This window comes from Poecilia formosa, unplaced genomic scaffold, assembly GCF_000485575.1.
Source record: "Poecilia formosa unplaced genomic scaffold, Poecilia_formosa-5.1.2 Scaffold261, whole genome shotgun sequence".
In the NCBI taxonomy this organism is placed as follows: Eukaryota; Metazoa; Chordata; class Actinopteri; order Cyprinodontiformes; family Poeciliidae; genus Poecilia; species Poecilia formosa.
In genome coordinates this window covers 759,698-785,154 of record NW_006800200.1, presented here as the reverse complement: position 1 = coordinate 785,154, position 25,457 = coordinate 759,698, and the positions used below count along the sequence as shown (strand labels likewise).

The 25,457-nt window shown below is 42.6% G+C and overlaps 3 protein-coding genes across 3 annotated transcripts; 2 read left to right on the top strand and 1 right to left on the bottom strand.

Annotated features, from left to right (window-relative positions):
• The first annotated feature begins 652 nt into the window (after positions 1 to 652).
• atxn1l (ataxin 1-like) lies at positions 653 to 10,309 on the top strand. The gene is made up of 3 exons (XM_007570462.2): positions 653 to 805; positions 2,813 to 3,957; positions 4,426 to 10,309. The coding sequence occupies exons 2-3, from the start codon at positions 2,935 to 2,937 to the stop codon at positions 5,875 to 5,877; spliced, it is 2,475 nt and encodes an 824-aa protein (XP_007570524.1). The 5' UTR covers positions 653 to 805; positions 2,813 to 2,934; the 3' UTR covers positions 5,878 to 10,309.
• Positions 10,310 to 11,045: 736 nt separating this feature from the next.
• On the bottom strand, positions 11,046 to 18,976 carry LOC103150744 (zinc finger protein 821-like). The gene is made up of 5 exons (XM_007570473.2): positions 18,748 to 18,976; positions 18,502 to 18,620; positions 16,899 to 16,997; positions 15,633 to 15,799; positions 11,046 to 14,580 (listed from the first exon to the last, which is right to left on the bottom strand). Exons 1-5 carry the CDS (start codon positions 18,974 to 18,976, stop codon positions 13,608 to 13,610), a joined length of 1,587 nt encoding a protein of 528 aa, XP_007570535.1. The 3' UTR covers positions 11,046 to 13,607.
• A 47-nt stretch (positions 18,977 to 19,023) lies between these two features.
• Positions 19,024 to 25,039, top strand: LOC103150743 (ataxin-1-like; the record flags this gene model as incomplete). The annotated part of the gene is made up of 1 exon (XM_007570472.2): positions 19,024 to 25,039. A coding segment is annotated over one exon (1,584 nt), but the record flags the coding sequence as incomplete, so codon positions are not given.
• Positions 25,040 to 25,457: the final 418 nt, after the last annotated feature.

Genomic DNA, 25,457 nt, shown 5'->3' with positions numbered 1-25,457 from the left:
ACTGGACTCTGACTTGGGGGCTCAAAGTACTCTTTTCTAAAGAAATTAAATTTCAAAGAGCTGAAATACTGTGTTTAACCACCATGGTATGAATCAGCTTCATATAAGCTGCTATAAAAGCAATACAGGTTTTTATGAACCCCTCAACAAAGCTACAGGCTGATACCTTCCATGCTACGCTGCATCGATGCAATAATTCAGGAAAAGAAGCCCCAGTCAAGCACATTCTGGGCATACTTTTCAGTGGACTTTTTAAAATCAGCCTTATTAAATTCTTATGAACTCAATCTGGTGTTTTCTTTATCTGTAGGACGTAAACATCAAACCAAATCGCTATACAAATCCATATAATCTATGAGTTTCACTTTCAGAGATGAATTACTGAAATAAATTATATTTTTGGGAATTCTATAAATATCTGTATAGGATTAACTTAATAAGAACATGTAATTTATATCTATTTATCTAATTCATCCCAACAGCAGTCCCTCGCTGCTGTTTATTTGATATAATTTATTCAAGTGGCGAGTGACTTCATTTCATACCTGCACAGTAAATAGTTACTGCCTCATGCTCACACATATTTGGACTACAACTGCTTATTCTTAAATAGACATTACACACCACTTACTTGGAAAAACAGGAAATTGAATCAAGCAGTGACATCATTCGCGAGCGCCTCTGCTGGCCTTTGATATGGGCTTCACTCGTTAGCCTTGATTTTTTTTTTCTTCCAATCATCCCCCTCGCATATCCACTTTTGTTTTTATTACAAAGAAACGCCTGTCCGCGATGACATTAGAAGGTGAGTGTGCAGAATGAGACAAAGCGGACACATTTATGGTGAATGCTGCGTTTGTTGCCATCTTAGCTGTGAGTCAGACTCTTGTAGCTATGCTAGCCATGTAGCTAACTAGCCTCCTCCTCGATGTTTCCAGATAATAAATAGTTGTATTAATAGAATGAACCGATATTAGAAAATGCACGCATTAGAAACACGTTGAATGTTTATTGTTGGAGGAATAATTGTCACCGTGCCAGCTCTAATATTTAAAGAGGAAACTATGTATATCCAGGTAGCTAGCTAACTTTAGCCAAGTGAGCCAGGAGGCTAACGATTAAAACTGACTTTGATATGAAAGTTAAACAAACACAAAACTTTGGCGTTAGTATTGATTCCTGTCTTCTTTGTGTTTTTTCCTTTTAGATGAGAAGTTTTCGATTTTCTATTAAGAAAAATCAAGAATATGGTTATAGATAAATAAGAAAGTTACTAAATTAACAACTGATTCTAACCATTGATCAACACACCTATTTTAAATGCTTCTCTCTGTTTAAATGTGATTTTACTTTTATCGAAGCTGACAAAGAGCAGAGCGATTCAATGACCACAGACCCCCCCTGGAAGAAGGCAACACTTGAAATGATTCACGTTATAAATAGCTCCGAGTCTCTGGTGTATTTCTGGAGTCTTTTCTGAAGATGCCTTCATTTGTTTGATTTTTAGCATTTAAGTAAATTTAGTTGTAATTTAAGTTCTTTGGCTGTTGTACGTGTTTGACTTTGATGCCTCTATAGTTGTAATGTTTTTCTAATATGCAGGTTTTCTGCAGCCTCGCAGAAAGTCTAAATTGTAGGCCTTTATAAAGTTTTGAATGTGTTCATTTACATGCATGGTAGTTTTTAAGGGATCGTCGGATTTGGCCATGCGATGGACTGGCGAGCTGCATTTTGAGCAAGTTTTAGCTTCGAAATCATCAATAACTGTAATGAAATTTACTCTCTACCGTGTAAATGGTTTGTAAAAATGCCTAGAACAATCATGTAAGTAGTTATGTCCTCCTTAATTTATGTGGATCCTAAAATTAAATCCCAATGGTCTTAAAACGTCCAAAATTAAATTTAATAAAGACTACAGAAATCTGAAAATGGTTGTCCCTGTCACCAGGTCAGTGAGTTTTCTTGTATTTATTTCAGTCCTTGTTTCTTTTCTTGCTTTGAGTCTCATACTGACCCCAAAGCCTTTACATAATTATTTAGTTGTTTTTTTAGGCTTAAGGAAATTTGCAATTCTTTTTATGACCTAAATTAAGTCACAAGGACCTGTGTAGGCCTGTAATGATAACAAAGTTTGCTTCAAGATAAATTGCCTCAGAAGTTATTACAATAAACGATAATATTGGTTTGAGAACTTTTTCAAATAATACAATGGCATTACAATGCAGGTTCACATTCCTCAAAGATCAATAGACTTTAAATTCTAATGAACATTTAACACTGGAACTGGAAGGCGTTTTAAATATCAAAAATGAATAAACAAAGCAACAGAAAACAACAAATAAAATGAATTTTAAAGTCTCTGTGAACAAAATTGTCCTTCAGAAATGGTCTAGTTGAGACCAAAGAACCAGACTGAAGACTTTTGTCATCTAGGATTTGGTAGAAAGAGAAAAATTATAATTTGTGCAAATAGAAATTACTAAGTTTGCTTGAATGTGGCATGCTGTTAATTGATTTATTGGTTTTTATATTCTGACAGGCCTCGTCGACCTGTGAGTTTATTGATGAGTTTTGAGAAATTGGATTAATGGGATTTAAGTTATTTGATCTGCACCATCCAAGCTTTTGATTGCATGCATATTTTTTTTATCTACAAACTTTTTCAGAGAAGTGCAGTTATACTTTTTTAGACACAACTTACAGAGCGATATGTCTACTGTTAAAAAAAGCAGTTCTCTTTTTCTCCTTTTAGGTTGAGTTACAACTTAGACTTACAGATCCTGTGTGTGTGTGTGTGTGTGTGTCTTTCTAGGTGAACTGGCAGACAGGGTCAGCCAGGTGATTTCAGAACTGGTTGCGGTGCGGCCTGGCTCGCTTGCAGGTTTCAGTTCCTGTGCCGTGCAGTAAAGCAACTTGGTTGGTCAAAGGATTGCAATGAAACCAGCTCAGGAGCGCAACCAGGAGAGCCTGCCTCCTAAGAAGAGGGACCTCCCTCTCAGCAACAGCAGCGTCGGTGTCGGAGGGGCGGCTGGGGTCGGAGCTACGGGAGGCGGTGGCAGCACTGCTGGAGGAGGTAATGGAGAAGCCGAAGTTGTTTCCATCCACAACTCTGCAGCTGGCAGTGAGACTCAGGGAGGGAACCCATCAGGAGAGTGGTCACGAACTCATCCGGAGCATCACTATGGGGTGGATAATTCAGAGAGCATCTCAGCGGGGCCTGTCGATCAGTACAGCATGATCTACAAAGTGGCTGTTCCTTCTGTTACCTACTCGCAAACTAGCCTCCACCCAGTGTTAAGCCACATCTCGCCCACGTACACCGTACACTCTCCTCTCCTGCAGCATCCAGGCCTTCCCTATCCTCCCCTGGGTTACGCTCACATCCCTCATCCGTCTCTCCAGTTTGTCAGCTCCCCATACGCCGCTGTTCCTTACGCCGTCCCGTCCGGCTTCGTCCCTGGATCGCTGATTTCTCCGTCAGGCGCCATTCCTCAGCCTCACGCCGTGTCCCACCTGGTTCCCTATCCATCCGTCATACAGGACGGAGTGGTTTCCCCGCCTCCCCAGGCCCAGGCTCATACGTTTACCAAAGTTGCAGCGCCAGGCGGCGTTCCGCTGATGATGCCTTCAGAGCAAGCCGCCCAGCAGCACATCGGTACTATCGGAGTCATACCTGCCCCAGAGATCAGCTCCAGAGGGATGCCGATCTTCTACCAGCCCCAGGGCAGCCGGGGCGGTGACCTGCACAACGAAGCGGAGCTTAACGGCGGCGATAAAGAGCAGGGAGTCAGGGAGGTCCTGCATGACTCTGCCTACACTTCCAGAAATGCACATCTGCAGCAGGTAGCGTCCAGCTCTGCAGCGCAGGACCACAGCCAAGAAAGGGCCCTGCAGAACCGACGCCTGGAAGGCCGAAGCTCTCCTGGTCAGCGCAGCACTCCGGACAGCGATCTGGAGGTAAGGCATGCTCACAGCTCAGTAATGGAGCCTAAAAATTAGAACTGGCACTAAATGTCCACCATGTTGTTGCATTTATGAGATGATATTGATTGGAATTAATGCAAATTTTTCTAACTACTCTGGGTTTTTTTTCCATCTTGCCATAGCAGGGTGTCTGCTATACTTAAAATGCATTAAATTTGTTTAAAAAAATGTAAGTTGGCCATTAATGTCATTCACAGGTTGTAAAATTAATCGTAGTAGGATTGTTTTGTTTTTTTTGTTGTTATTTTTTTGTTATAAAGTGTGGCGCTGGAAAGATTTGAAAACTTAACTTGAAAATGCTTGAATTCCACTGAGGGAAAAGAGTACGAAGCCTGTGAAAAGCTTTGTGAATTTATTTCAAAGGGCAACTTTAAACATTTAAACGTTTGTTGCAATGAAACTCAAAATGCTCCCACATTGATTCCTCGGTTTGCCTCCCAGGTGCAGCAGGTCGTTGGCCGCCTGGCTACCTCGAGTCAAGGTGTCGGCGGGGTGCGGAAGGAGGTCTCGTTTGCCCCCTTGAATCTCTCTCAGGGGGTCCAAAGAACCAGAGACGTCCACGGGGAGAGCCCGGCTGTCTCCAGCAGGGCTGTGCATTCGGCGCAGCCGCTGAGTTACGTTGAACACAAAGTCGGCGGTCTCCAGCAGCAGCCGGGTCACGCCGTCATGCTGACCAACGGGCAGCCGGTGCTCGTTCCTCTCGACTATCACCTGCAGCATCAGTCCCAGCCGCAGCAACACTACCCAGGACAGGCGAGCGACGCCGCAAAGGCCTCCATTAACCCAAGCTTTAAAACCTCTGAGTCTCCAGGCAGAGCCGGCCTCCCTGAGAAGGTGGAGCCGACCACAGCTAAGCAGCAGCAGCATCATCATCATCAGCAGCAGCAGCAGCCGCAGCCTTCTCTACAGCCATCAGTCCACTCTGCAGCAGAGCTAACTCAGGCTTCGGGCGTCCCGGCGGCGGTGGCGGCGGCGCCTGGCAGTAACCCGTCACATTTCATGAAGGGGGCGATTATCCAGCTGGCCACCGGGGAGCTGAAGCGTGTGGAGGATCTGCAAACTCAGGATTTTGTGCGAAGCGCAGAGGTCAGCGGAGGGCTCAAGATCGACTCCAGCATGGTGATGGACATCCGGTCCAGCCAGCAGAGACCGGGTCTGGTGTCTCTGCATTTCACGGTGGGGGAGCAGCAGAGCAAGGTGACCATCGACGTCCCGCCAGAGCACCCGTTCTTCGTGTTCGGCCAGGGCTGGTCGTCGTGCAGCCCCGAGCGCACGGCCCAGCTGTACGGCCTGACCTGCCACCTCCTGCAGGTGGGGGACATGTGCGTGTCCATCACGCTGCAGCAGCAGCAGCTTCAGCCGCAGCTGCAGAAGCAACCGCAGCATCACAACTCACAGCAGCAGCAGAACGTGTCGAGAACTTTAGGCAAAAGCAGCGCGGCGTCGGGACCTGGTCACCAGCTCATGGGGCCTCCCGCGCCCCAACAGCTGCGGCCGCAGGCTCACTTCAGGATGGATCGCGTCCACAGAGAGCGGCAGCAGCGGGACGGCGAGGGCGGCGTGCTGGAAAAGGATGAAGCACATTTAGCGGTTGTTGGACACACTGAATCCCCCGTCCGGCGAAGTCGGACCTCCACGGAGCATCCCAGGAGTCAGAGCAGCTACCACTTGCACACAGAGGGCTCTGCTTTCGCCGGGACCGGCATGACCGCCATGCAGGCCGCGCTCGGCGCCTCTCAAAGGCGCTGGTCGTCGCCCGGCCTCCAAAGATACAGCATGAAGGGAGACGAAGGGCCACGCCCTCAGATAATCGCCTCTGGCCACACGAGGCCTTCTTTCATCCCGCAGGAGGTGAAACTGTCCATCGAGGGGCGCTCTAACGCAGGGAAGTAGCATCACATTTGGTAGCAACCGTAGGAGAGACTGCCAGGAGCGAGAACGAGTCTGACAAGGAGAGAAAGAGGAAAAAAACAGTGTGAATGTAGCCTCAGAATGTTTGAGATTTTGCACACCTAAAAGTATACAAAGACACATGATTTTGTTGATCTTCTTGAGAAGTTTTGCTTCGATGTTACTCAGCCACGAAAAACAGAAACCTTCGGTTTCCCAGCCTGCTGAGGTCTGACAGGAAAATGGAAAGCTAAGTAGAACGTATGTAGCTTATAAACGCCTGCCATAGTCCTTACACACTGCTTTTCTCTTCCTCGCTCCCTCCTTCGTCTCCACCTCCTTGTACCCACGCCTGGACGTTTTCACAAAAAAACACTTTGGCTTTACCTTCTGACTAAAACTCTCAATGGGAAACACAACAGTGTGTGCAGCCTCAAAGCACAGCTACCAACTCTGATGTTAAAAATCACAGCCAGCGATCTTTAGATGTCAACACTCCTAAAAATTTTTTTTATCTCTTTATATCTATATTTATAAAACATTTACCCCCCAAAAAAGTGGAGCCACTGACATCAGCAGGGCCTGTGATGTCGTCGATTAAAACCTTCTCTGCTGTCAGCTGGAAATCTCTCTCTCTCGAAGTCATTAATTTTCAGCAAGTCAGTCTCCAAAGATAGATGCAAGATTCTGTTTCAGGCCAAAAACGGCGGCTCTCGCACGTCTTACAATCGAGCAGTTCACCAATCAATTTCCTGTTCCTTGATTTAGCGCCCTTGTGGCAGGAACTGAAACGATGCCTTTCTCCTCTCTGAAACAACAAAGTTTTGCATTCCAGTGCGATTGTGTCATTTAGAGTGTGTTTCTTTTTCCCCGCTTCCCTCTGAACCTCACAGCTTTTCTCGACCAGGTTGGTGAACTTCGGTGCATTTTAATTTAATTACTGCAGGAGGCGCCGGCTGCTTCTCACCAAAGCCTCGAGAGAAACATCCACCTGTTGCATCTTGCAGTTTGCCCTGAAAGGGGAATATGTGAGTGTGAGTGAGGCAGTGTTGAAGCTCGAGTCTGTCTTTTCTCAGTTCCTTTAAAGAAAGCAATAGTTTCTTTTTTTTTTTTTTGTCGTTTTGTTTTTTCCCCCAAGCTTTTGGCTGTCCTGGGAATTTCATTGTCTGGTCCTCTTCCAGAGGTGATGCACCATTTTGATCTATTGTTAATTCAGACAACATTTAAGCTAAATTATTGGCTCATTAATTTTCCAAAATGCGTCTTCGGGGGGCTCTAGATTAACAGATTGGTTGTGTATTATTTTCTTATGTCTTCTGTCACCCATTGTGTTCATTCAGTCCATCCTGAGTAGGAATCTGTGCTTTCTTCATGTTTTTATCTCGTTAATTGAAGGGAATTTGTTTGAAGTGTTGTTGGAGTTTTGTGGTAAGCGAAGAAGAAAAAAAAAAACAAACAACTGACTTGTATTTTTTTTTTTTAACTGTTTACAAATTAGCCGAGATGAATGCTGCAGTCTCTTCCTTCTGACATATTTCTATCTTGAAAAATCAAAAGTGCAATTAGATCATACATAAATTCATCCAGAGGTTTCCAATCAGACGACATTCCTCATGCAGACATTCCCATCGGAAAAGCGACACATTTAATAGTTTCTGGTCCTTTTTATGAAACTTGAATACAGCGCGATCATTCACTTTAAAGCGTTTTCTTTTTGCCTGAAAGCTTTAGGTAATTTTCTCTTGCACACACAGAGCTACTGCTTTTACTAGTCCATATTGGCTGTATGGCTTTTCCTTCTTGACCTTAAACCAGTTTAAAGAAGTAGTTGCAGTAAAGCATAATATAGCATGAGGTTCAAGAATGGACAATTTGAACCCTTTTGGTATTAAAAAAACTGATTGTTTTTTTTGGATGATACTGAAGTGTAAACCAATTCCTGAATGGATTTCTATACGGAAGGCATTTCCGTACTGCCATGATGGACAGAGAGGGTTTAGTTTTTCCTACCATCCAGCACCCAACACGCGTTCGTCAAAGCGTAAGCAATATTCATTCATCATGAGTCGACAACTTTCTGTAGTCTTGGTGTTTTCTATGCAGTAATCTCAGTACAACGTCCAGGATCGTCTTCAGTGTAGTCAGCTGAAGCAGCAGCAGCGGCTCTGCTTGTTGGATGCAGTCGTTTGAAACGTTTCTTTCGCTGATGTCTGGGTTTAGTATTTTTGACTGACCTACTTTATAGGAATTAAAAGCAGTGTTTTTGGTTTACCTCTTTGTGTTTTTTTTGGTGTTGTTGTTTTTTGTGGCCAGCAGTTGTCAGCTCTCTGAATCCCGAGTGAAACCGTTTTCATCTTCCTTCTTTGAAGCCACGCATTTAAAGCCAAATCACGCGAGACGCCCCACTCGGTCCGTTTGTCCGGTGAGGTCACAGTTTAGTGGGGCTTATTGTCTGGTGTAAAGCAGTGCCACTTATGGTTTAAAGCCCCAAGCAAGGCCATCCTGTGCCGACGCTTTCCTCTTTGTTTTCATCCTTCGCTTTGAGTGGCTTGTGCCATTTTAAAGATTAATCCTCCATCACTGATGGTCCGTTGTTGTATAAAATTGCACTAAATGTCGTCCTTCAGTGTTCTCAAATGAAATCTGTTGGTAAACTGAAGACTTTCCAATTGTAAAGCACACAAAATCGTGGAGAAATCGCAGGTTTTGTGTTTCTGTAGATAGGTGTATTTGTTTTTTCTTGTGTAGATAGCTTCGATCGGTGACGACGATGATGATGCTTGTTTATAATGCCTTAAATTCAGCTTTGTACAATGTGTCCAAACGAACAACGGACTCCGTGTTCTCCGTTCAGGTTGTACGAGAGCATATCAGAAAGGTCAGGCTTGACGAGCAGAAGCTTACGCTCGACGACGAGAGCGAGTTTCGTGGAACTCGTTGCCTCCCGTTTTTTTTTTAGTTTTGATTATTTTTTTTGTATACCTATCTCTGACTTTTTAATCTGTAGATTTTCAGTATGTGGAAGAGAAAGCGAAAGAAGCTTTCCTCAGCACTTTTTTTTTTACAAGATGAGTTCCAGAGCGTCAGCCGTGAAGGAGAAATCCTTCCACTTAACACATGCATAGACAGATGCACAGAGCAGATTTTTTAATTATTATTATTATTATTGCACAAGATCAGTAGGATTTTAATGGCCAGAATCATCGGGTTGTGAAAGGTCCGGCGCTGCGTCCCCAAGTTTCTGGACAGCAAAGTGGAAAAGTACGAACTACGTCCATCTTTTTATTAAACTGCTAACATGAACTTAGTAAGGTTGTGGTGTTGCTGATGTCAAATCAAATCAGGAGAATGCAAATGGTTAAAAGTTTTAAAGAAGTCTGTATTTTCAGATTTGACATGATTTTTATTTGTATTTCTTTTTTTCCTCTGCACAAGGTGACATTGCTTTTTGTGATGTGAAACTTAAAAACTGAACAGCATCTTTTTTTTTTCTATTTTCTTTTAAAATGCCTAAATCTGCAAAAATATATGCAATTATGTAAATGTAACATTCAATCCTCAAGTATAATCCAGGTTGTATGAACTTTGTATAGTGAGTTTTAATATTGTATGGTCGTACCAATATGTATTGATCTCTATCAGAAGCCTTAGAGTTGTTGACCCAAAGTGCTCCCTTAGGAAAAAAAAAAACCCACACCTACCTGACTTTAAGAAAGCATTAATATCTATTTTGTTGCATTTTTATTTGTACCCTTTTTTTTTTTTTTTTGGAATAAAATAGATTTGTACTGTATATTTGTACCTCTGTGAACTTCTTAGGGCGTTTTTTTTTTCTTTTCTTTTTCTTTTTTTTACTTGTTTTGCTGTTTTAATTTTACGTACTTTAAGGACACAAAGATATTGTATTTTTATTGTTACAGCTAACATGGAGACGTTGCATTTATCATGTTTAAGTAAACACAATATAATATATATAAATATATATACAAATATAAATAAAATCGATAAACCCAAAATGTTTGCTGTGTGTTTTTGACTCGAGTGCGGTTCCTCGATTTATGAAATTTGTGAAACAAATTAGTTTGGTGAAGTTTGCCGGAGTTTAAACGAATTAAATCTTGAACAAAATGGCTAAATGTATTAGCTGGCAAGTATTTTTAAATTTTCATGCAAACTGGTAAAGACATTTGTGTACTTCTACTATTAAAATGTGTTTTGTTTCTTTTAATTAGGGTGTCCAGATTGCAGCTCGCGGGTCATTTGGGGCCTTCAGGACGTTTTTCCGCAGCTTGCAACTGATTCAAGACAGTTACGGCTGCTACAGAAATGACACTTAAACTTTTTAGTGTACGATTTTAAATGTCAAAATCATAAAATAAAAAATTCTACAGTAGACAAGACCTAAAACAACCAGCAACTACTAATACGTCTTAAATTTTTTTTTAAAAGTGTAATATTTCTTGCCAGTTGGCTCAGAAAATGAAACGTTTATTTTATAGAGATTCATTGGAGTAGAATATTTCAAACTTATTTGCTTGCAGTTTTAATTATTGTGGCATGTAGATAAAGAAAACCAAAAAGTTCAGCGGCTCAAATAATTGTCTTGAATTTTGGGTTTTCTTCACCTGTAAGCCACAATCATTAAAACTGCAAAATAAAAAAGAGAAATGAAGCTTGAAATATTTTACTTTATGTAATGACTCTCTCACTTCCTCAACTTACTGTGATGAAATATTGCACTTTCAAACAATATTATTTTTTTAGCTGTACTTGTACGACTCAAAAGCAGATCATTTTTTCCTCTACTGGTTGAGATCAAACTAAAACGTTTCTCTGTTACATGAGTTAAAAAAAAGTAAACCCTCCAGTAACATTGTATGCCTTTAATTTATCAAGGCAAATGTGGGAGATCTTTTTCACATTACTGGTCCATTATCTGCAAAAGTGACTATTTTGTTGAGCAGCAAAAGAATTGCTTCCTCCACCTACGCACACTTTCAATGTGACAAATTAGGCTTCCTTGGCGAAAAGTTAAATGAAGCATTAAATACGAGTGAAATGGTTTTGAAACTTTACCACCTAAAATAATAAATCGGAACACATTTTTATTTTTTTTTTCCAATTCAGATGAGTGACTGCCTAAAGAGCAACAGAAGGTAAACACTGGCTTTATATTAAACTTGATGTTTATTTCCACATTCTTTACCAGGTCTCGTTATGGTCTGTACATCTTTTGAGTCAGTAACAGAGAGGACGGTGTCCCTGAAGGGCCATCCAGTCAGAATACATCGATATGACAACCAGGCATGTCGTTGCAAGTTTAGCTCATTCATTTGGCCTTTTTCAGAAATACAGATTTTGTAAACATGGACATTGAGAGAAAAATCCTGATAGCGTTAATATCAAAAGGCTAACATTTAAATTTGTTTTTTATTAAACTGTTTAAAAAAAAAAAAGCAGGCATAAACTAACATAACACAGGCTCATACTGAACAACTCTAGTACTAGTGCAGTTTCAGGGACATGCAGTGTTAACCTAACCCAAAGTGAGCGAACTTTCGTCCTGCTGCTGGTTCACAGCAGACTGACGGCATCGCCTCTGAGAATAAATACCCAGCATTCATAGGCTGAGACAAAACCTGAAGCCTTCGCTTTCAGCAAACAACGCCACTATGGGATGGCAGTGAGATCTTGTTGCTTTAATGCGCTGAACTTTGGAAAAATAAAACCAATGCAACGTGTTCTTCCCCAAACGTGATGCCATCAGTTTGTGAATTAATCTTGACGTTCTGGGCTCTGAACCCTCTCACTGAGTTGAACTGCCTGAGAAAGCGGAGCTTCCGATTCTGAATTTCGGTTGAAACATTTTGAAGTTGCGTTCTGCATAGTTTCTTTGAAAAGTGAAATGTTTTTTTTTTTTTTTTTTTTGTCCTTCACAAACAATAAATCTGTTGCATAGAGGTTTGATGCACTCCTAGGAAAGCCAAAAGTCCCGACCCAGATCCGCATCTCACGCTTTCTTCAGGTAGGACGACGCTCTTCTAGGAGTGACTCAAACAGAAACACTACTTGGAGAGACTGAAACTGCTCGTTTGACGATGCAAGGTTTTGCATCTGGAGAAATCAAGAGGAGTGGAGGTAACCGTACAGCTGTAAACAACGGCCATGTGAAATATGAAACAGATTATACCAGCAAAATACGGCAAACACTTTTACAGGAAAACAAAAGTATCATGTTGCATAAATATGTGCTGGAATGAGGATCAGTAATATAAAAACACATCCTGGAAATAAACAAGCCTCAGTGCTAACAAAGGGGTGGACTGCATCATACAGGTATATCTCAATAAGCTTGTTATTGAACAATTAATTTATGTCAGGAATTTAAGAATTAGTTATATCAAGCAATTATTTTAATTCATTTGGATAACTGAGACACAAAAGATTGTTAAGAAGCTGATAACAGAGTGCTGTGTTCTAGCACAACCATGGAAAATTAAGTGGAAGGAAAAAATGTGGGAGAAAAAAAATCCATCTGTTATGAATCTAACTCTTGAATTAGATAACTGAGATAAATTAACATTCAAACGACATTTTATTTAGATATACCTGTAAATGATTCTCACCTCTTAACATGACTTTCTTTTCTCTCTCCAGACTTGTGGATATTATTATTTATAAAAAAATATTTAAGTGGTAATAATAACATAAAATACTGCAGACTCACAAAGAATGTGAAATGCTACAGGAATTGCACAAAGCAGGTTAAAATCAAGCATGACTTTCTGTACAACACTGACATGTTTACCAATTAGCATAAAACACAAACGCATCTTCGTAGACAGAATTCAAGTAATGCGACAAAATCTGAGGTCAACAGGTAACATGTTGGGTTTTCTTTTTCCATGTAATGAGACCAAAATACATAAGAGGTAAATAATGTAATGTACAGTACAACAACAGCAGCAGAGACCGAGTTTTTAAAAAACAATAAATTACACACAGTGTTTAAAAAGACAAAAAAAATGTAGAAAAATTAAGATAATGACGACAGGAATGCTTTTCAACACCGGGCATGCTCAATAGGGACAAACATTCACAAACGAATGCATGTGTCCTATTAAAAGTGCCATAAAGAGGAATATCAAAACTTAAAAGTGTGGGGAAACGACCTGCGTCTTCTGTAGTATTGTATAGTGTGTGTGTGTAGCTTTGGAAGCTGGGAGCTGGTAAGCCACAGGACAGAGAGCGACCGTCCACGGCGCCGGATGAGGTAGTAGTTTGGACATGAATGTTCCACGGCAGCAGCTAGAAAACAGAGAGAGGCGCAGCTACCGGAGTCTGAGTTACTGGGCTGGGAGGACCAGGGAGGGAGGGTCTGCAGCTACAGGGTCCACACTCCCCTCACTGAGGATCCATGTGCAAATGATTTTTTTTGTTTGTTTTTCAGTTGAAGCAAGAATAAACTGCTCCCACCAGAATGTACTGTTACCTGTGAGAGTCCACCGAAACACAGATAAATCTCTTTACAGCATGCTCTTAGAATAAGAAACATTCTCAACCCTGTCTCCAAGGTTTTTATAGACTGTAATAAATTAGAAATTGAAGAAGTTTGCATGAGTACAGAGGAATTCTGGGAATGGGGGAGAGTGGGACAGGAATGGTTCGCTGTGGTAATGGGAACCTGACGGCGCAGGCTGGGAGGGGGGGAGTTTTTATAGGACCCCCAGGGATCATGGCAGCTTCATGAAGAGACCGTTATCTATAGAAGGAACCGGCATGGGACAGGGGAACTGAAAGAGACTCATGTCCGCTGTGAGAGCGGCCATCGCGGCGGGATCGTGCTCGATCTGTGTCCTGAGGGCGGGGTCAATCTTCTCCAGCCGCCGCTTGATCCGCTTGGCCTCCCTCTCGCGGATCAGCCGGGCCTGCCTCTTCTCCGGAGTCTCGTTGGCCCTCTTTAGCCGCATGGCCTCCCGGTCTCTCTGCAGCCGCCGCGCCCTCTGCTCCTCCGTCTCCTGCATCCTCTGCATGCGCTTGGCCTCGCGGTCCCGCAGCCGCCTCAGCTCCCTCTCCTCGTCCGTCTCGCAGGCGCGCTTGTTCTTCTTGGCGGTGCGTTCGCGCTCCAGACGCTGCAGGCGAGCCTCCAGGGGCTCGTTCTTGCGACGCAGGGCCCACTTGCGCATCGGAGACTGCGCCTCCACCAGCTGCTGGTAGGCCACGCAGCTGTTGCACACCAGCAGGACTCCGGCGGGGTAGACGGGCATCGGGCTCATGATGTCGGGAATGGGAGGAAGGGCCGAAGAGGAGGAGTTGAGGGCGTCGGGGATGGACGCGAGCGACGGACCTTCGGACAGGAGCCCATCGGGCAGCGGAGGAAAGGCGGGCCCCTGATCGGACCCCGAGCACGCCCCACAACCTGGGCTTAATGCGTGGCACGGCCGGGGTCCTTGACACTGGTTTGGGATGTGGCTGGAGGCCTGGCAGGTGCGATGGGCCTGGCAGAGGGTGGATGTCGGATCGGGAGCCTGGCAGGGAGGCGGGCCCTGACAGGAACTGGGACTGGGACCCGCTCCGTGGCAGGAGTGCGTGCTGGAGCCCGGGCTGCTCATGGGGCTGCTGGAGAGGGACTGGGACATGGAGCAGGAGTCCCGTCCACCAGTGACGTCCAACCTGCTTGTGTCGAGGACGTCTTTTAGCTTTTCCCTGTAATAAGACAGAAGGTTAGCCGAAACAATACCTCGACTTTAGATCTCTGAGATTATTCTTTGGCTATGTTCACACAGCAAGTCTTGATGATTTCAAGGAATTTCTTTTTTGGCTCTTGTGGCCTTTTTTCCACAGTAGCTTGACAGAAAGTTGTATTATGAGAGGGTCACGCCCAATCTGCGATTGTTTGCTGAGGTCTGATTTGTTTCGCATGGTCGTTCACAGCTGACCTGCCTTATCCATGTGTTTGAAACATTTGTCTTCAGCCATTTCTCAAAGGTTTCTTCACTGACTCGCAGGTTAAAAACTGCTGCACTGTAACTGTTGATTTAATTTCTACTGCATATTGTTCTGTTTTCATTATGCTTTGTGATGTTTTTATGGCAAAATGTCTCGTTGGGTTGCAAAGTTTGCAGATCCCTGACATACACAGATAAATGACAGACTATCTGAAGAGAGTAGAACTGATTTTGCAGAAAAGTCTGGTAGTTTTAAACTGCTCATATATTTTGTAACTTTTCTTTGTTGAGTTTTATCATTTATCCCTCCATCTCTTTCCACTGTGTATTCTGACCTTGACTGGGCTGCTTAAATGAAAAAAAAAAGAAGAAGAAAAAAAAAAGCTAATGGTAGTTGCTAAGCAACGTGCAAGTTTATTTCCTATGGATCTGTCATTGCAGGACTAAATTTATTCATCCCTCATGTTATACAGTCTGGTTCATCTCTCACTGGACAACCAGTTCTTTATTTACTCTGATGTGCTCAGCTGGAGACACATCACCTAAACGTCATTCAGCTTTAGGAAACTTTTTGACCTGCCATGTTTTATTTCTTCGTCACATCCTTTCCTGGTAAGAATTTGACCATCAACAGGAAGAGTAAAAATTGCTGCTTTGGCATGCAGCTTATATATGAGTTATTTAAAAAAAAAAAAAAAAGTGTGCTATTCTAGTAATAAAATCCCATCGCATTCAATACAACAGACATCAAGTTCCTTGCAAACTTGTGCATAAAAGAGTCGAGCAGCAGCAGCAGCAGCAGATCTGAACCTGTTAAAGTTGTTGGTGTCTGTGAAGCGTGCGCCACAGACGGCGCAGTTGGAGAGGCGGTCCTCGGAGTGGATGAGAAGATGCCGTCCAAGCGAGCCAGGAGAACTCAGGGCTCGCCCACACACTGGGCACACGTAGCTCTTGGTGTTGCTCATCATGCTAGTATGCTGGCGAAGACAGCGGAGAAAGATAAACATATAAACTTAACGTGATCAACTGTAAAAGGCAGTTTTTTTTTGTTTTTTTTTTTAAATCTATTATAAATTTAGAAAGAGGACAGATGGATAAAATGTATCATCATGGTTGGATTAAAGGAAGTCAGTTGTGAAAGGAAGTAGTTTTTAAAACCATGTTTAACTCCATACTTGCTGTTATAAACCTGTAGCAGATTGTTCCATGTCATGTTTACTTACTGAGTGAAGGTGCTAAATCCTTATGAAGATTTCCAGTTTTCTTTGACCAACTGTGATTTAAATTGAGTCTGACATATAAAATCAAGGAAAAGATCATAGATATTAACCCATTAAATCATATGTTTTTAACATTTATCAGAATTTTTTTAATGGAAGAAGTCTTCATATAATTTTTTCGTGTTGCTGCTGCAAAGCTCCTCGCTGTTTGTACTCATCAAACTTGTGTGCATTGTGTTCTTCATGAATGTTTAACGTTGAAGACTAAATATAAATATCTTTGAGACTTAAAAAGAAAGAAGTGCATTGAAGTTTCTGCAACTGGCTGATGCGTTTATGCACTGAGAAGGTAGAAATTAATAGATGTGAACCATTTAACAGTTCTTTCAGCTAACAAGATGGAGTTGATGTCTGGCAGAGTCATCTGTGTTTCTGATATAACATAAAGTGTTATTACTATTTAACAACTATATGTTTACTTTAATGTAGATGTAACTGTGCTCACATGTAGCAGTATTTCAACCTTTGTCACTTCAAATTAAAACTTAATTAGTGTAACATAAACAATTGCATTACAGGAGAATTTAAATATGTATTTGTAGTCACCAAAAAAAAAAAATAAAAAAGGCTAGAGTTTAAGAATTTGCTCTGCATTTTTCTCGGCACGACACTGACCTGAATCACATTTACCGCCTCTAACAAGCTGTTTTTGTTCAAGCAGACTCTAAAATGTTGGACGGTGCGGCTGCTAATTGACTAGCACGCACTAATTGAGACGAAAAAAATGCAAGATGCTGCAACAGTTTCCAAAGTCGTCCGTGTTTTTATAGCTGGAAAAACAAAATGCGGTTCTCACCTGGTAGACATGTGAAATGAGTCTCTCAGGGCTGCTGAAATCCAGCGTGCACAGAGGACAGACAAAGTTGTTGCTGTGGTCAGCCCCCTCGTCACTCTCCTGAGGAAAATAAAAGCACATTTTTTTTTAGAGTAGATTTAATCACACACAACTGTATGGTGGGGGTGGGCGGTAAAAGTAAATCCACATTAAAACAAAACAAAAAAAACAAAAAAAAAAAAACGCATGTGCTTCGGGTGTGCGATGAAGCTCACCCCTTTAATGATTTAAGCGAAGGCATTGTTTGTATCCAGCTTAACGTCAGCCTGCGTGGAAGCTATTTCTAACTGAAAGTGTAGGACGATGTGTTAAGTGTATGACTGTGCAAAAGTCAGTGAGTCATTATCGGTCACATGACGCTGCCACAGATGTTACTCATGCACAAGTTGAAATGTAGAGCACTTGGAAACAGAAGGTACCTCCACAGAGCATATTGGGAGAAAGCAGAGCTTTCACACCTTGAACTGCTCAAAAAAAAAAAAAAAAAAAAAAAGTCTGCCAACAAATTAGCTTATTTGACCCATGTAATTCTGGTGCATTTTACAGGCATGTAGTGCCATTTTATAGCAGAATCAAAATGAGGTTAAAATCCAGTTAATGCTTTGTGTAAGAGAACCACAACAAAGCGTCAGGTGCTGAGTTTCCACTTGTTTAACAAACATTCGTTCTGAAAGCACACGCTGCCTGGTGATTGGTCATCTGTAGGGTAAAAGATTGAGCGTTTCTACAAACAATTGCGCAACTGGAAATAAAGAATGAATATGTGGAAAAGTGCCTTGTGTCCACTGTTAAGTACAGTGGAGGATCCGTAATGCTGTGGGTTTGTTTCTTATCCAAAAGCCGTGGAAATCATGTTAGAGTGCATTTAAATCAGAATCCAGAGGCCTCTTTCATAAAGATAATGATCCAACATCTACGGCCTAATTAACACAGAAATAGGCTATCAAATACAAACTGAACCTCCTTCCATAACCGTATGACCTCTACACCTGAATCCAAGAGTTGTGCAACATATATAATGATATAATACTTGAAGTTTTGCTGGCCAATTTCTTACTAGAGTCATGAGTTCACTAGAAGATAAACTAAAAGAGGACACAGGACTTTGGATGACCAAGAAGACAGATTGTGCAAAGAGGAATGGTTGAAAATCCAACTGTCTGTAGTTTAAAAAAAATCATGTGTTTATACAATAGGAGAAAAGAAAAATGATTCAAAGAGCTTTCATGAATCTTTTCTAGTGTGCAAAAACATCTGTTCATATCTGTATATATTCATATATATATAAAAAAACTCTTGTCAAGTGCATAACTAATACAAAAAAGAAAAGCTTCACCTGTCAGGTTTAAGACTTTCACACATTCTTAAACTACATCCTGTGGCTTCAAACCAAACAGCTCAAAATGACGGAGGTGTTGTGGCAGACTTCATCATTCTCTGAGCTCTGTGAGGTTTGGTTCGAACGCTCCCCCGCCCTCCGACATGTGGCCAAACCCAAAATGAGGAACAATCCGTAACAAAACGGTCACGACAAAAGAGGCCGGCTAACATGCAGCAGACTCACCACTTTGACGCCCGCTCCTTGAAGGCGGCACTGCGCTCTGTTGGCAGTCATGTGGTCGTCAGCAGAGGCGTTGGAGGACGAGTCTTCGCCGTGGTTGTCAGGGTCGCTATCGCCGTCTTCTATGGAGGCAAACACAGCCCTATCAATACAGACAGACAACAGAGCACAGAGCAGGGCTTATTCTCACTCACGCCCCTCAGTGCGAGGACGTTCCCGCAGAGTCCGCCGGGCCCCTCCGGCCCGTACCTGTGAGGCTATCCTGTCCTTGGACTTCCTGCGAGTTGTTGTTGTTGCAGCATTCGGCGTCCTCGGTGAATTCGTCCCTGCCGTCCATGTTAATGGTGTGCTGGAGTCCCGATAAGCCCAAAGTGTGGAATGGCCCTGGGAAATCAGAACAGCAGAAATTTGGTATGCAAATTGTGATGCTCAGATTTTCTGCTAACTGTTCTTTTGTAGATTTCTGATATTTTCCCATAGANGCTGGAAAGATTTGAAAACTTAACTTGAAAATGCTTGAATTCCACTGAGGGAAAAGAGTACGAAGCCTGTGAAAAGCTTTGTGAATTTATTTCAAAGGGCAACTTTAAACATTTAAACGTTTGTTGCAATGAAACTCAAAATGCTCCCACATTGAGTCCTCGGTTTGCCTCCCAGGTGCAGCAGGTCGTTGGCCGCCTGGCTACCTCGAGTCAAGGTGTCGGCGGGGTGCGGAAGGAGGTCTCGTTTGCCCCCTTGAATCTCTCTCAGGGGGTCCAAAGAACCAGAGACGTCCACGGGGAGAGCCCGGCTGTCTCCAGCAGGGCTGTGCATTCGGCGCAGCCGCTGAGTTACGTTGAACACAAAGTCGGCGGTCTCCAGCAGCAGCCGGGTCACGCCGTCATGCTGACCAACGGGCAGCCGGTGCTCGTTCCTCTCGACTATCACCTGCAGCATCAGTCCCAGCCGCAGCAACACTACCCAGGACAGGCGAGCGACGCCGCAAAGGCCTCCATTAACCCAAGCTTTAAAACCTCTGAGTCTCCAGGCAGAGCCGGCCTCCCTGAGAAGGTGGAGCCGACCACAGCTAAGCAGCAGCAGCATCATCATCATCAGCAGCAGCAGCAGCCGCAGCCTTCTCTACAGCCATCAGTCCACTCTGCAGCAGAGCTAACTCAGGCTTCGGGCGTCCCGGCGGCGGTGGCGGCGGCGCCTGGCAGTAACCCGTCACATTTCATGAAGGGGGCGATTATCCAGCTGGCCACCGGGGAGCTGAAGCGTGTGGAGGATCTGCAAACTCAGGATTTTGTGCGAAGCGCAGAGGTCAGCGGAGGGCTCAAGATCGACTCCAGCATGGTGATGGACATCCGGTCCAGCCAGCAGAGACCGGGTCTGGTGTCTCTGCATTTCACGGTGGGGGAGCAGCAGAGCAAGGTGACCATCGACGTCCCGCCAGAGCACCCGTTCTTCGTGTTCGGCCAGGGCTGGTCGTCGTGCAGCCCCGAGCGCACGGCCCAGCTGTACGGCCTGACCTGCCACCTCCTGCAGGTGGGGGACATGTGCGTGTCCATCACGCTGCAGCAGCAGCAGCTTCAGCCGCAGCTGCAGAAGCAACCGCAGCATCACAACTCACAGCAGCAGCAGAACGTGTCGAGAACTTTAGGCAAAAGCAGCGCGGCGTCGGGACCTGGTCACCAGCTCATGGGGCCTCCCGCACCCCAACAGCTGCGGCCGCAGGCTCACTTCAGGATGGATCGCGTCCACAGAGAGCGGCAGCAGCGGGACGGCGAGGGCGGCGTGCTGGAAAAGGATGAAGCACATTTAGCGGTTGTTGGACACACTGAATCCCCCGTCCGGCGAAGTCGGACCTCCACGGAGCATCCCAGGAGTCAGAGCAGCTACCACTTGCACACAGAGGGCTCTGCTTTCGCCGGGACCGGCATGACCGCCATGCAGGCCGCGCTCGGCGCCTCTCAAAGGCGCTGGTCGTCGCCCGGCCTCCAAAGATACAGCATGAAGGGAGACGAAGGGCCACGCCCTCAGATAATCGCCTCTGGCCACACGAGGCCTTCTTTCATCCCGCAGGAGGTGAAACTGTCCATCGAGGGGCGCTCTAACGCAGGGAAGTAGCATCACATTTGGTAGCAACCGTAGGAGAGACTGCCAGGAGCGAGAACGAGTCTGACAAGGAGAGAAAGAGGAAAAAAACAGTGTGAATGTAGCCTCAGAATGTTTGAGATTTTGCACACCTAAAAGTATACAAAGACACATGATTTTGTTGATCTTCTTGAGAAGTTTTGCTTCGATGTTACTCAGCCACGAAAAACAGAAACCTTCGGTTTCCCAGCCTGCTGAGGTCTGACAGGAAAATGGAAAGCTAAGTAGAACGTATGTAGCTTATAAACGCCTGCCATAGTCCTTACACACTGCTTTTCTCTTCCTCGCTCCCTCCTTCGTCTCCACCTCCTTGTACCCACGCCTGGACGTTTTCACAAAAAAACACTTTGGCTTTACCTTCTGACTAAAACTCTCAATGGGAAACACAACAGTGTGTGCAGCCTCAAAGCACAGCTACCAACTCTGATGTTAAAAATCACAGCCAGCGATCTTTAGATGTCAACACTCCTAAAAATTTTTTTTATCTCTTTATATCTATATTTATAAAACATTTACCCCCCAAAAAAGTGGAGCCACTGACATCAGCAGGGCCTGTGATGTCGTCGATTAAAACCTTCTCTGCTGTCAGCTGGAAATCTCTCTCTCTCGAAGTCATTAATTTTCAGCAAGTCAGTCTCCAAAGATAGATGCAAGATTCTGTTTCAGGCCAAAAACGGCGGCTCTCGCACGTCTTACAATCGAGCAGTTCACCAATCAATTTCCTGTTCCTTGATTTAGCGCCCTTGTGGCAGGAACTGAAACGATGCCTTTCTCCTCTCTGAAACAACAAAGTTTTGCATTCCAGTGCGATTGTGTCATTTAGAGTGTGTTTCTTTTTCCCCGCTTCCCTCTGAACCTCACAGCTTTTCTCGACCAGGTTGGTGAACTTCGGTGCATTTTAATTTAATTACTGCAGGAGGCGCCGGCTGCTTCTCACCAAAGCCTCGAGAGAAACATCCACCTGTTGCATCTTGCAGTTTGCCCTGAAAGGGGAATATGTGAGTGTGAGTGAGGCAGTGTTGAAGCTCGAGTCTGTCTTTTCTCAGTTCCTTTAAAGAAAGCAATAGTTTCTTTTTTTTTTTTTTGTCGTTTTGTTTTTTCCCCCAAGCTTTTGGCTGTCCTGGGAATTTCATTGTCTGGTCCTCTTCCAGAGGTGATGCACCATTTTGATCTATTGTTAATTCAGACAACATTTAAGCTAAATTATTGGCTCATTAATTTTCCAAAATGCGTCTTCGGGGGGCTCTAGATTAACAGATTGGTTGTGTATTATTTTCTTATGTCTTCTGTCACCCATTGTGTTCATTCAGTCCATCCTGAGTAGGAATCTGTGCTTTCTTCATGTTTTTATCTCGTTAATTGAAGGGAATTTGTTTGAAGTGTTGTTGGAGTTTTGTGGTAAGCGAAGAAGAAAAAAAAAAACAAACAACTGACTTGTATTTTTTTTTTTTAACTGTTTACAAATTAGCCGAGATGAATGCTGCAGTCTCTTCCTTCTGACATATTTCTATCTTGAAAAATCAAAAGTGCAATTAGATCATACATAAATTCATCCAGAGGTTTCCAATCAGACGACATTCCTCATGCAGACATTCCCATCGGAAAAGCGACACATTTAATAGTTTCTGGTCCTTTTTATGAAACTTGAATACAGCGCGATCATTCACTTTAAAGCGTTTTCTTTTTGCCTGAAAGCTTTAGGTAATTTTCTCTTGCACACACAGAGCTACTGCTTTTACTAGTCCATATTGGCTGTATGGCTTTTCCTTCTTGACCTTAAACCAGTTTAAAGAAGTAGTTGCAGTAAAGCATAATATAGCATGAGGTTCAAGAATGGACAATTTGAACCCTTTTGGTATTAAAAAAACTGATTGTTTTTTTTGGATGATACTGAAGTGTAAACCAATTCCTGAATGGATTTCTATACGGAAGGCATTTCCGTACTGCCATGATGGACAGAGAGGGTTTAGTTTTTCCTACCATCCAGCACCCAACACGCGTTCGTCAAAGCGTAAGCAATATTCATTCATCATGAGTCGACAACTTTCTGTAGTCTTGGTGTTTTCTATGCAGTAATCTCAGTACAACGTCCAGGATCGTCTTCAGTGTAGTCAGCTGAAGCAGCAGCAGCGGCTCTGCTTGTTGGATGCAGTCGTTTGAAACGTTTCTTTCGCTGATGTCTGGGTTTAGTATTTTTGACTGACCTACTTTATAGGAATTAAAAGCAGTGTTTTTGGTTTACCTCTTTGTGTTTTTTTTGGTGTTGTTGTTTTTTGTGGCCAGCAGTTGTCAGCTCTCTGAATCCCGAGTGAAACCGTTTTCATCTTCCTTCTTTGAAGCCACGCATTTAAAGCCAAATCACGCGAGACGCCCCACTCGGTCCGTTTGTCCGGTGAGGTCACAGTTTAGTGGGGCTTATTGTCTGGTGTAAAGCAGTGCCACTTATGGTTTAAAGCCCCAAGCAAGGCCATCCTGTGCCGACGCTTTCCTCTTTGTTTTCATCCTTCGCTTTGAGTGGCTTGTGCCATTTTAAAGATTAATCCTCCATCACTGATGGTCCGTTGTTGTATAAAATTGCACTAAATGTCGTCCTTCAGTGTTCTCAAATGAAATCTGTTGGTAAACTGAAGACTTTCCAATTGTAAAGCACACAAAATCGTGGAGAAATCGCAGGTTTTGTGTTTCTGTAGATAGGTGTATTTGTTTTTTCTTGTGTAGATAGCTTCGATCGGTGACGACGATGATGATGCTTGTTTATAATGCCTTAAATTCAGCTTTGTACAATGTGTCCAAACGAACAACGGACTCCGTGTTCTCCGTTCAGGTTGTACGAGAGCATATCAGAAAGGTCAGGCTTGACGAGCAGAAGCTTACGCTCGACGACGAGAGCGAGTTTCGTGGAACTCGTTGCCTCCCGTTTTTTTTTTAGTTTTGATTATTTTTTTTGTATACCTATCTCTGACTTTTTAATCTGTAGATTTTCAGTATGTGGAAGAGAAAGCGAAAGAAGCTTTCCTCAGCACTTTTTTTTTTACAAGATGAGTTCCAGAGCGTCAGCCGTGAAGGAGAAATCCTTCCACTTAACACATGCATAGACAGATGCACAGAGCAGATTTTTTAATTATTATTATTATTATTGCACAAGATCAGTAGGATTTTAATGGCCAGAATCATCGGGTTGTGAAAGGTCCGGCGCTGCGTCCCCAAGTTTCTGGACAGCAAAGTGGAAAAGTACGAACTACGTCCATCTTTTTATTAAACTGCTAACATGAACTTAGTAAGGTTGTGGTGTTGCTGATGTCAAATCAAATCAGGAGAATGCAAATGGTTAAAAGTTTTAAAGAAGTCTGTATTTTCAGATTTGACATGATTTTTATTTGTATTTCTTTTTTTCCTCTGCACAAGGTGACATTGCTTTTTGTGATGTGAAACTTAAAAACTGAACAGCATCTTTTTTTTTTCTATTTTCTTTTAAAATGCCTAAATCTGCAAAAATATATGCAATTATGTAAATGTAACATTCAATCCTCAAGTATAATCCAGGTTGTATGAACTTTGTATAGTGAGTTTTAATATTGTATGGTCGTACCAATATGTATTGATCTCTATCAGAAGCCTTAGAGTTGTTGACCCAAAGTGCTCCCTTAGGAAAAAAAAAAACCCACACCTACCTGACTTTAAGAAAGCATTAATATCTATTTTGTTGCATTTTTATTTGTACCCTTTTTTTTTTTTTTTTGGAATAAAATAGATTTGTACTGTATATTTGTACCTCTGTGAACTTCTTAGGGCGTTTTTTTTTTCTTTTCTTTTTCTTTTTTTTACTTGTTTTGCTGTTTTAATTTTACGTACTTTAAGGACACAAAGATATTGTATTTTTATTGTTACAGCTAACATGGAGACGTTGCATTTATCATGTTTAAGTAAACACAATATAATATATATAAATATATATACAAATATAAATAAAATCGATAAACCCAAAATGTTTGCTGTGTGTTTTTGACTCGAGTGCGGTTCCTCGATTTATGAAATTTGTGAAACAAATTAGTTTGGTGAAGTTTGCCGGAGTTTAAACGAATTAAATCTTGAACAAAATGGCTAAATGTATTAGCTGGCAAGTATTTTTAAATTTTCATGCAAACTGGTAAAGACATTTGTGTACTTCTACTATTAAAATGTGTTTTGTTTCTTTTAATTAGGGTGTCCAGATTGCAGCTCGCGGGTCATTTGGGGCCTTCAGGACGTTTTTCCGCAGCTTGCAACTGATTCAAGACAGTTACGGCTGCTACAGAAATGACACTTAAACTTTTTAGTGTACGATTTTAAATGTCAAAATCATAAAATAAAAAATTCTACAGTAGACAAGACCTAAAACAACCAGCAACTACTAATACGTCTTAAATTTTTTTTTAAAAGTGTAATATTTCTTGCCAGTTGGCTCAGAAAATGAAACGTTTATTTTATAGAGATTCATTGGAGTAGAATATTTCAAACTTATTTGCTTGCAGTTTTAATTATTGTGGCATGTAGATAAAGAAAACCAAAAAGTTCAGCGGCTCAAATAATTGTCTTGAATTTTGGGTTTTCTTCACCTGTAAGCCACAATCATTAAAACTGCAAAATAAAAAAGAGAAATGAAGCTTGAAATATTTTACTTTATGTAATGACTCTCTCACTTCCTCAACTTACTGTGATGAAATATTGCACTTTCAAACAATATTATTTTTTTAGCTGTACTTGTACGACTCAAAAGCAGATCATTTTTTCCTCTACTGGTTGAGATCAAACTAAAACGTTTCTCTGTTACATGAGTTAAAAAA

What these genes read in the sequence shown, in the direction of transcription:
- LOC103150744 (XM_007570473.2), bottom strand. Translation starts at nt 18,976, where the DNA reads ATGGGAAAATATCAGAAATCTACAAAAGAACAGTTAGCAGAAAATCTG. An exon ending in AGGACAGGATAGCCTCACAG is followed by an intron (nt 18,621 to 18,747) that starts GTACGGGCCGGA and finishes TTGCCTCCATAG; the next exon opens with AAGACGGCGATAGCGACCCT. An exon ending in GACACCAACAACTTTAACAG is followed by an intron (nt 14,581 to 15,632) that starts GTTCAGATCTGC and finishes GTCTTATTACAG; the next exon opens with GGAAAAGCTAAAAGACGTCC.
- atxn1l (XM_007570462.2), top strand. Translation starts at nt 2,935, where the DNA reads ATGAAACCAGCTCAGGAGCGCAACCAGGAGAGCCTGCCTCCTAAGAAG. An exon ending in CTCCGGACAGCGATCTGGAG is followed by an intron (nt 3,958 to 4,425) that starts GTAAGGCATGCT and finishes TTTGCCTCCCAG; the next exon opens with GTGCAGCAGGTCGTTGGCCG.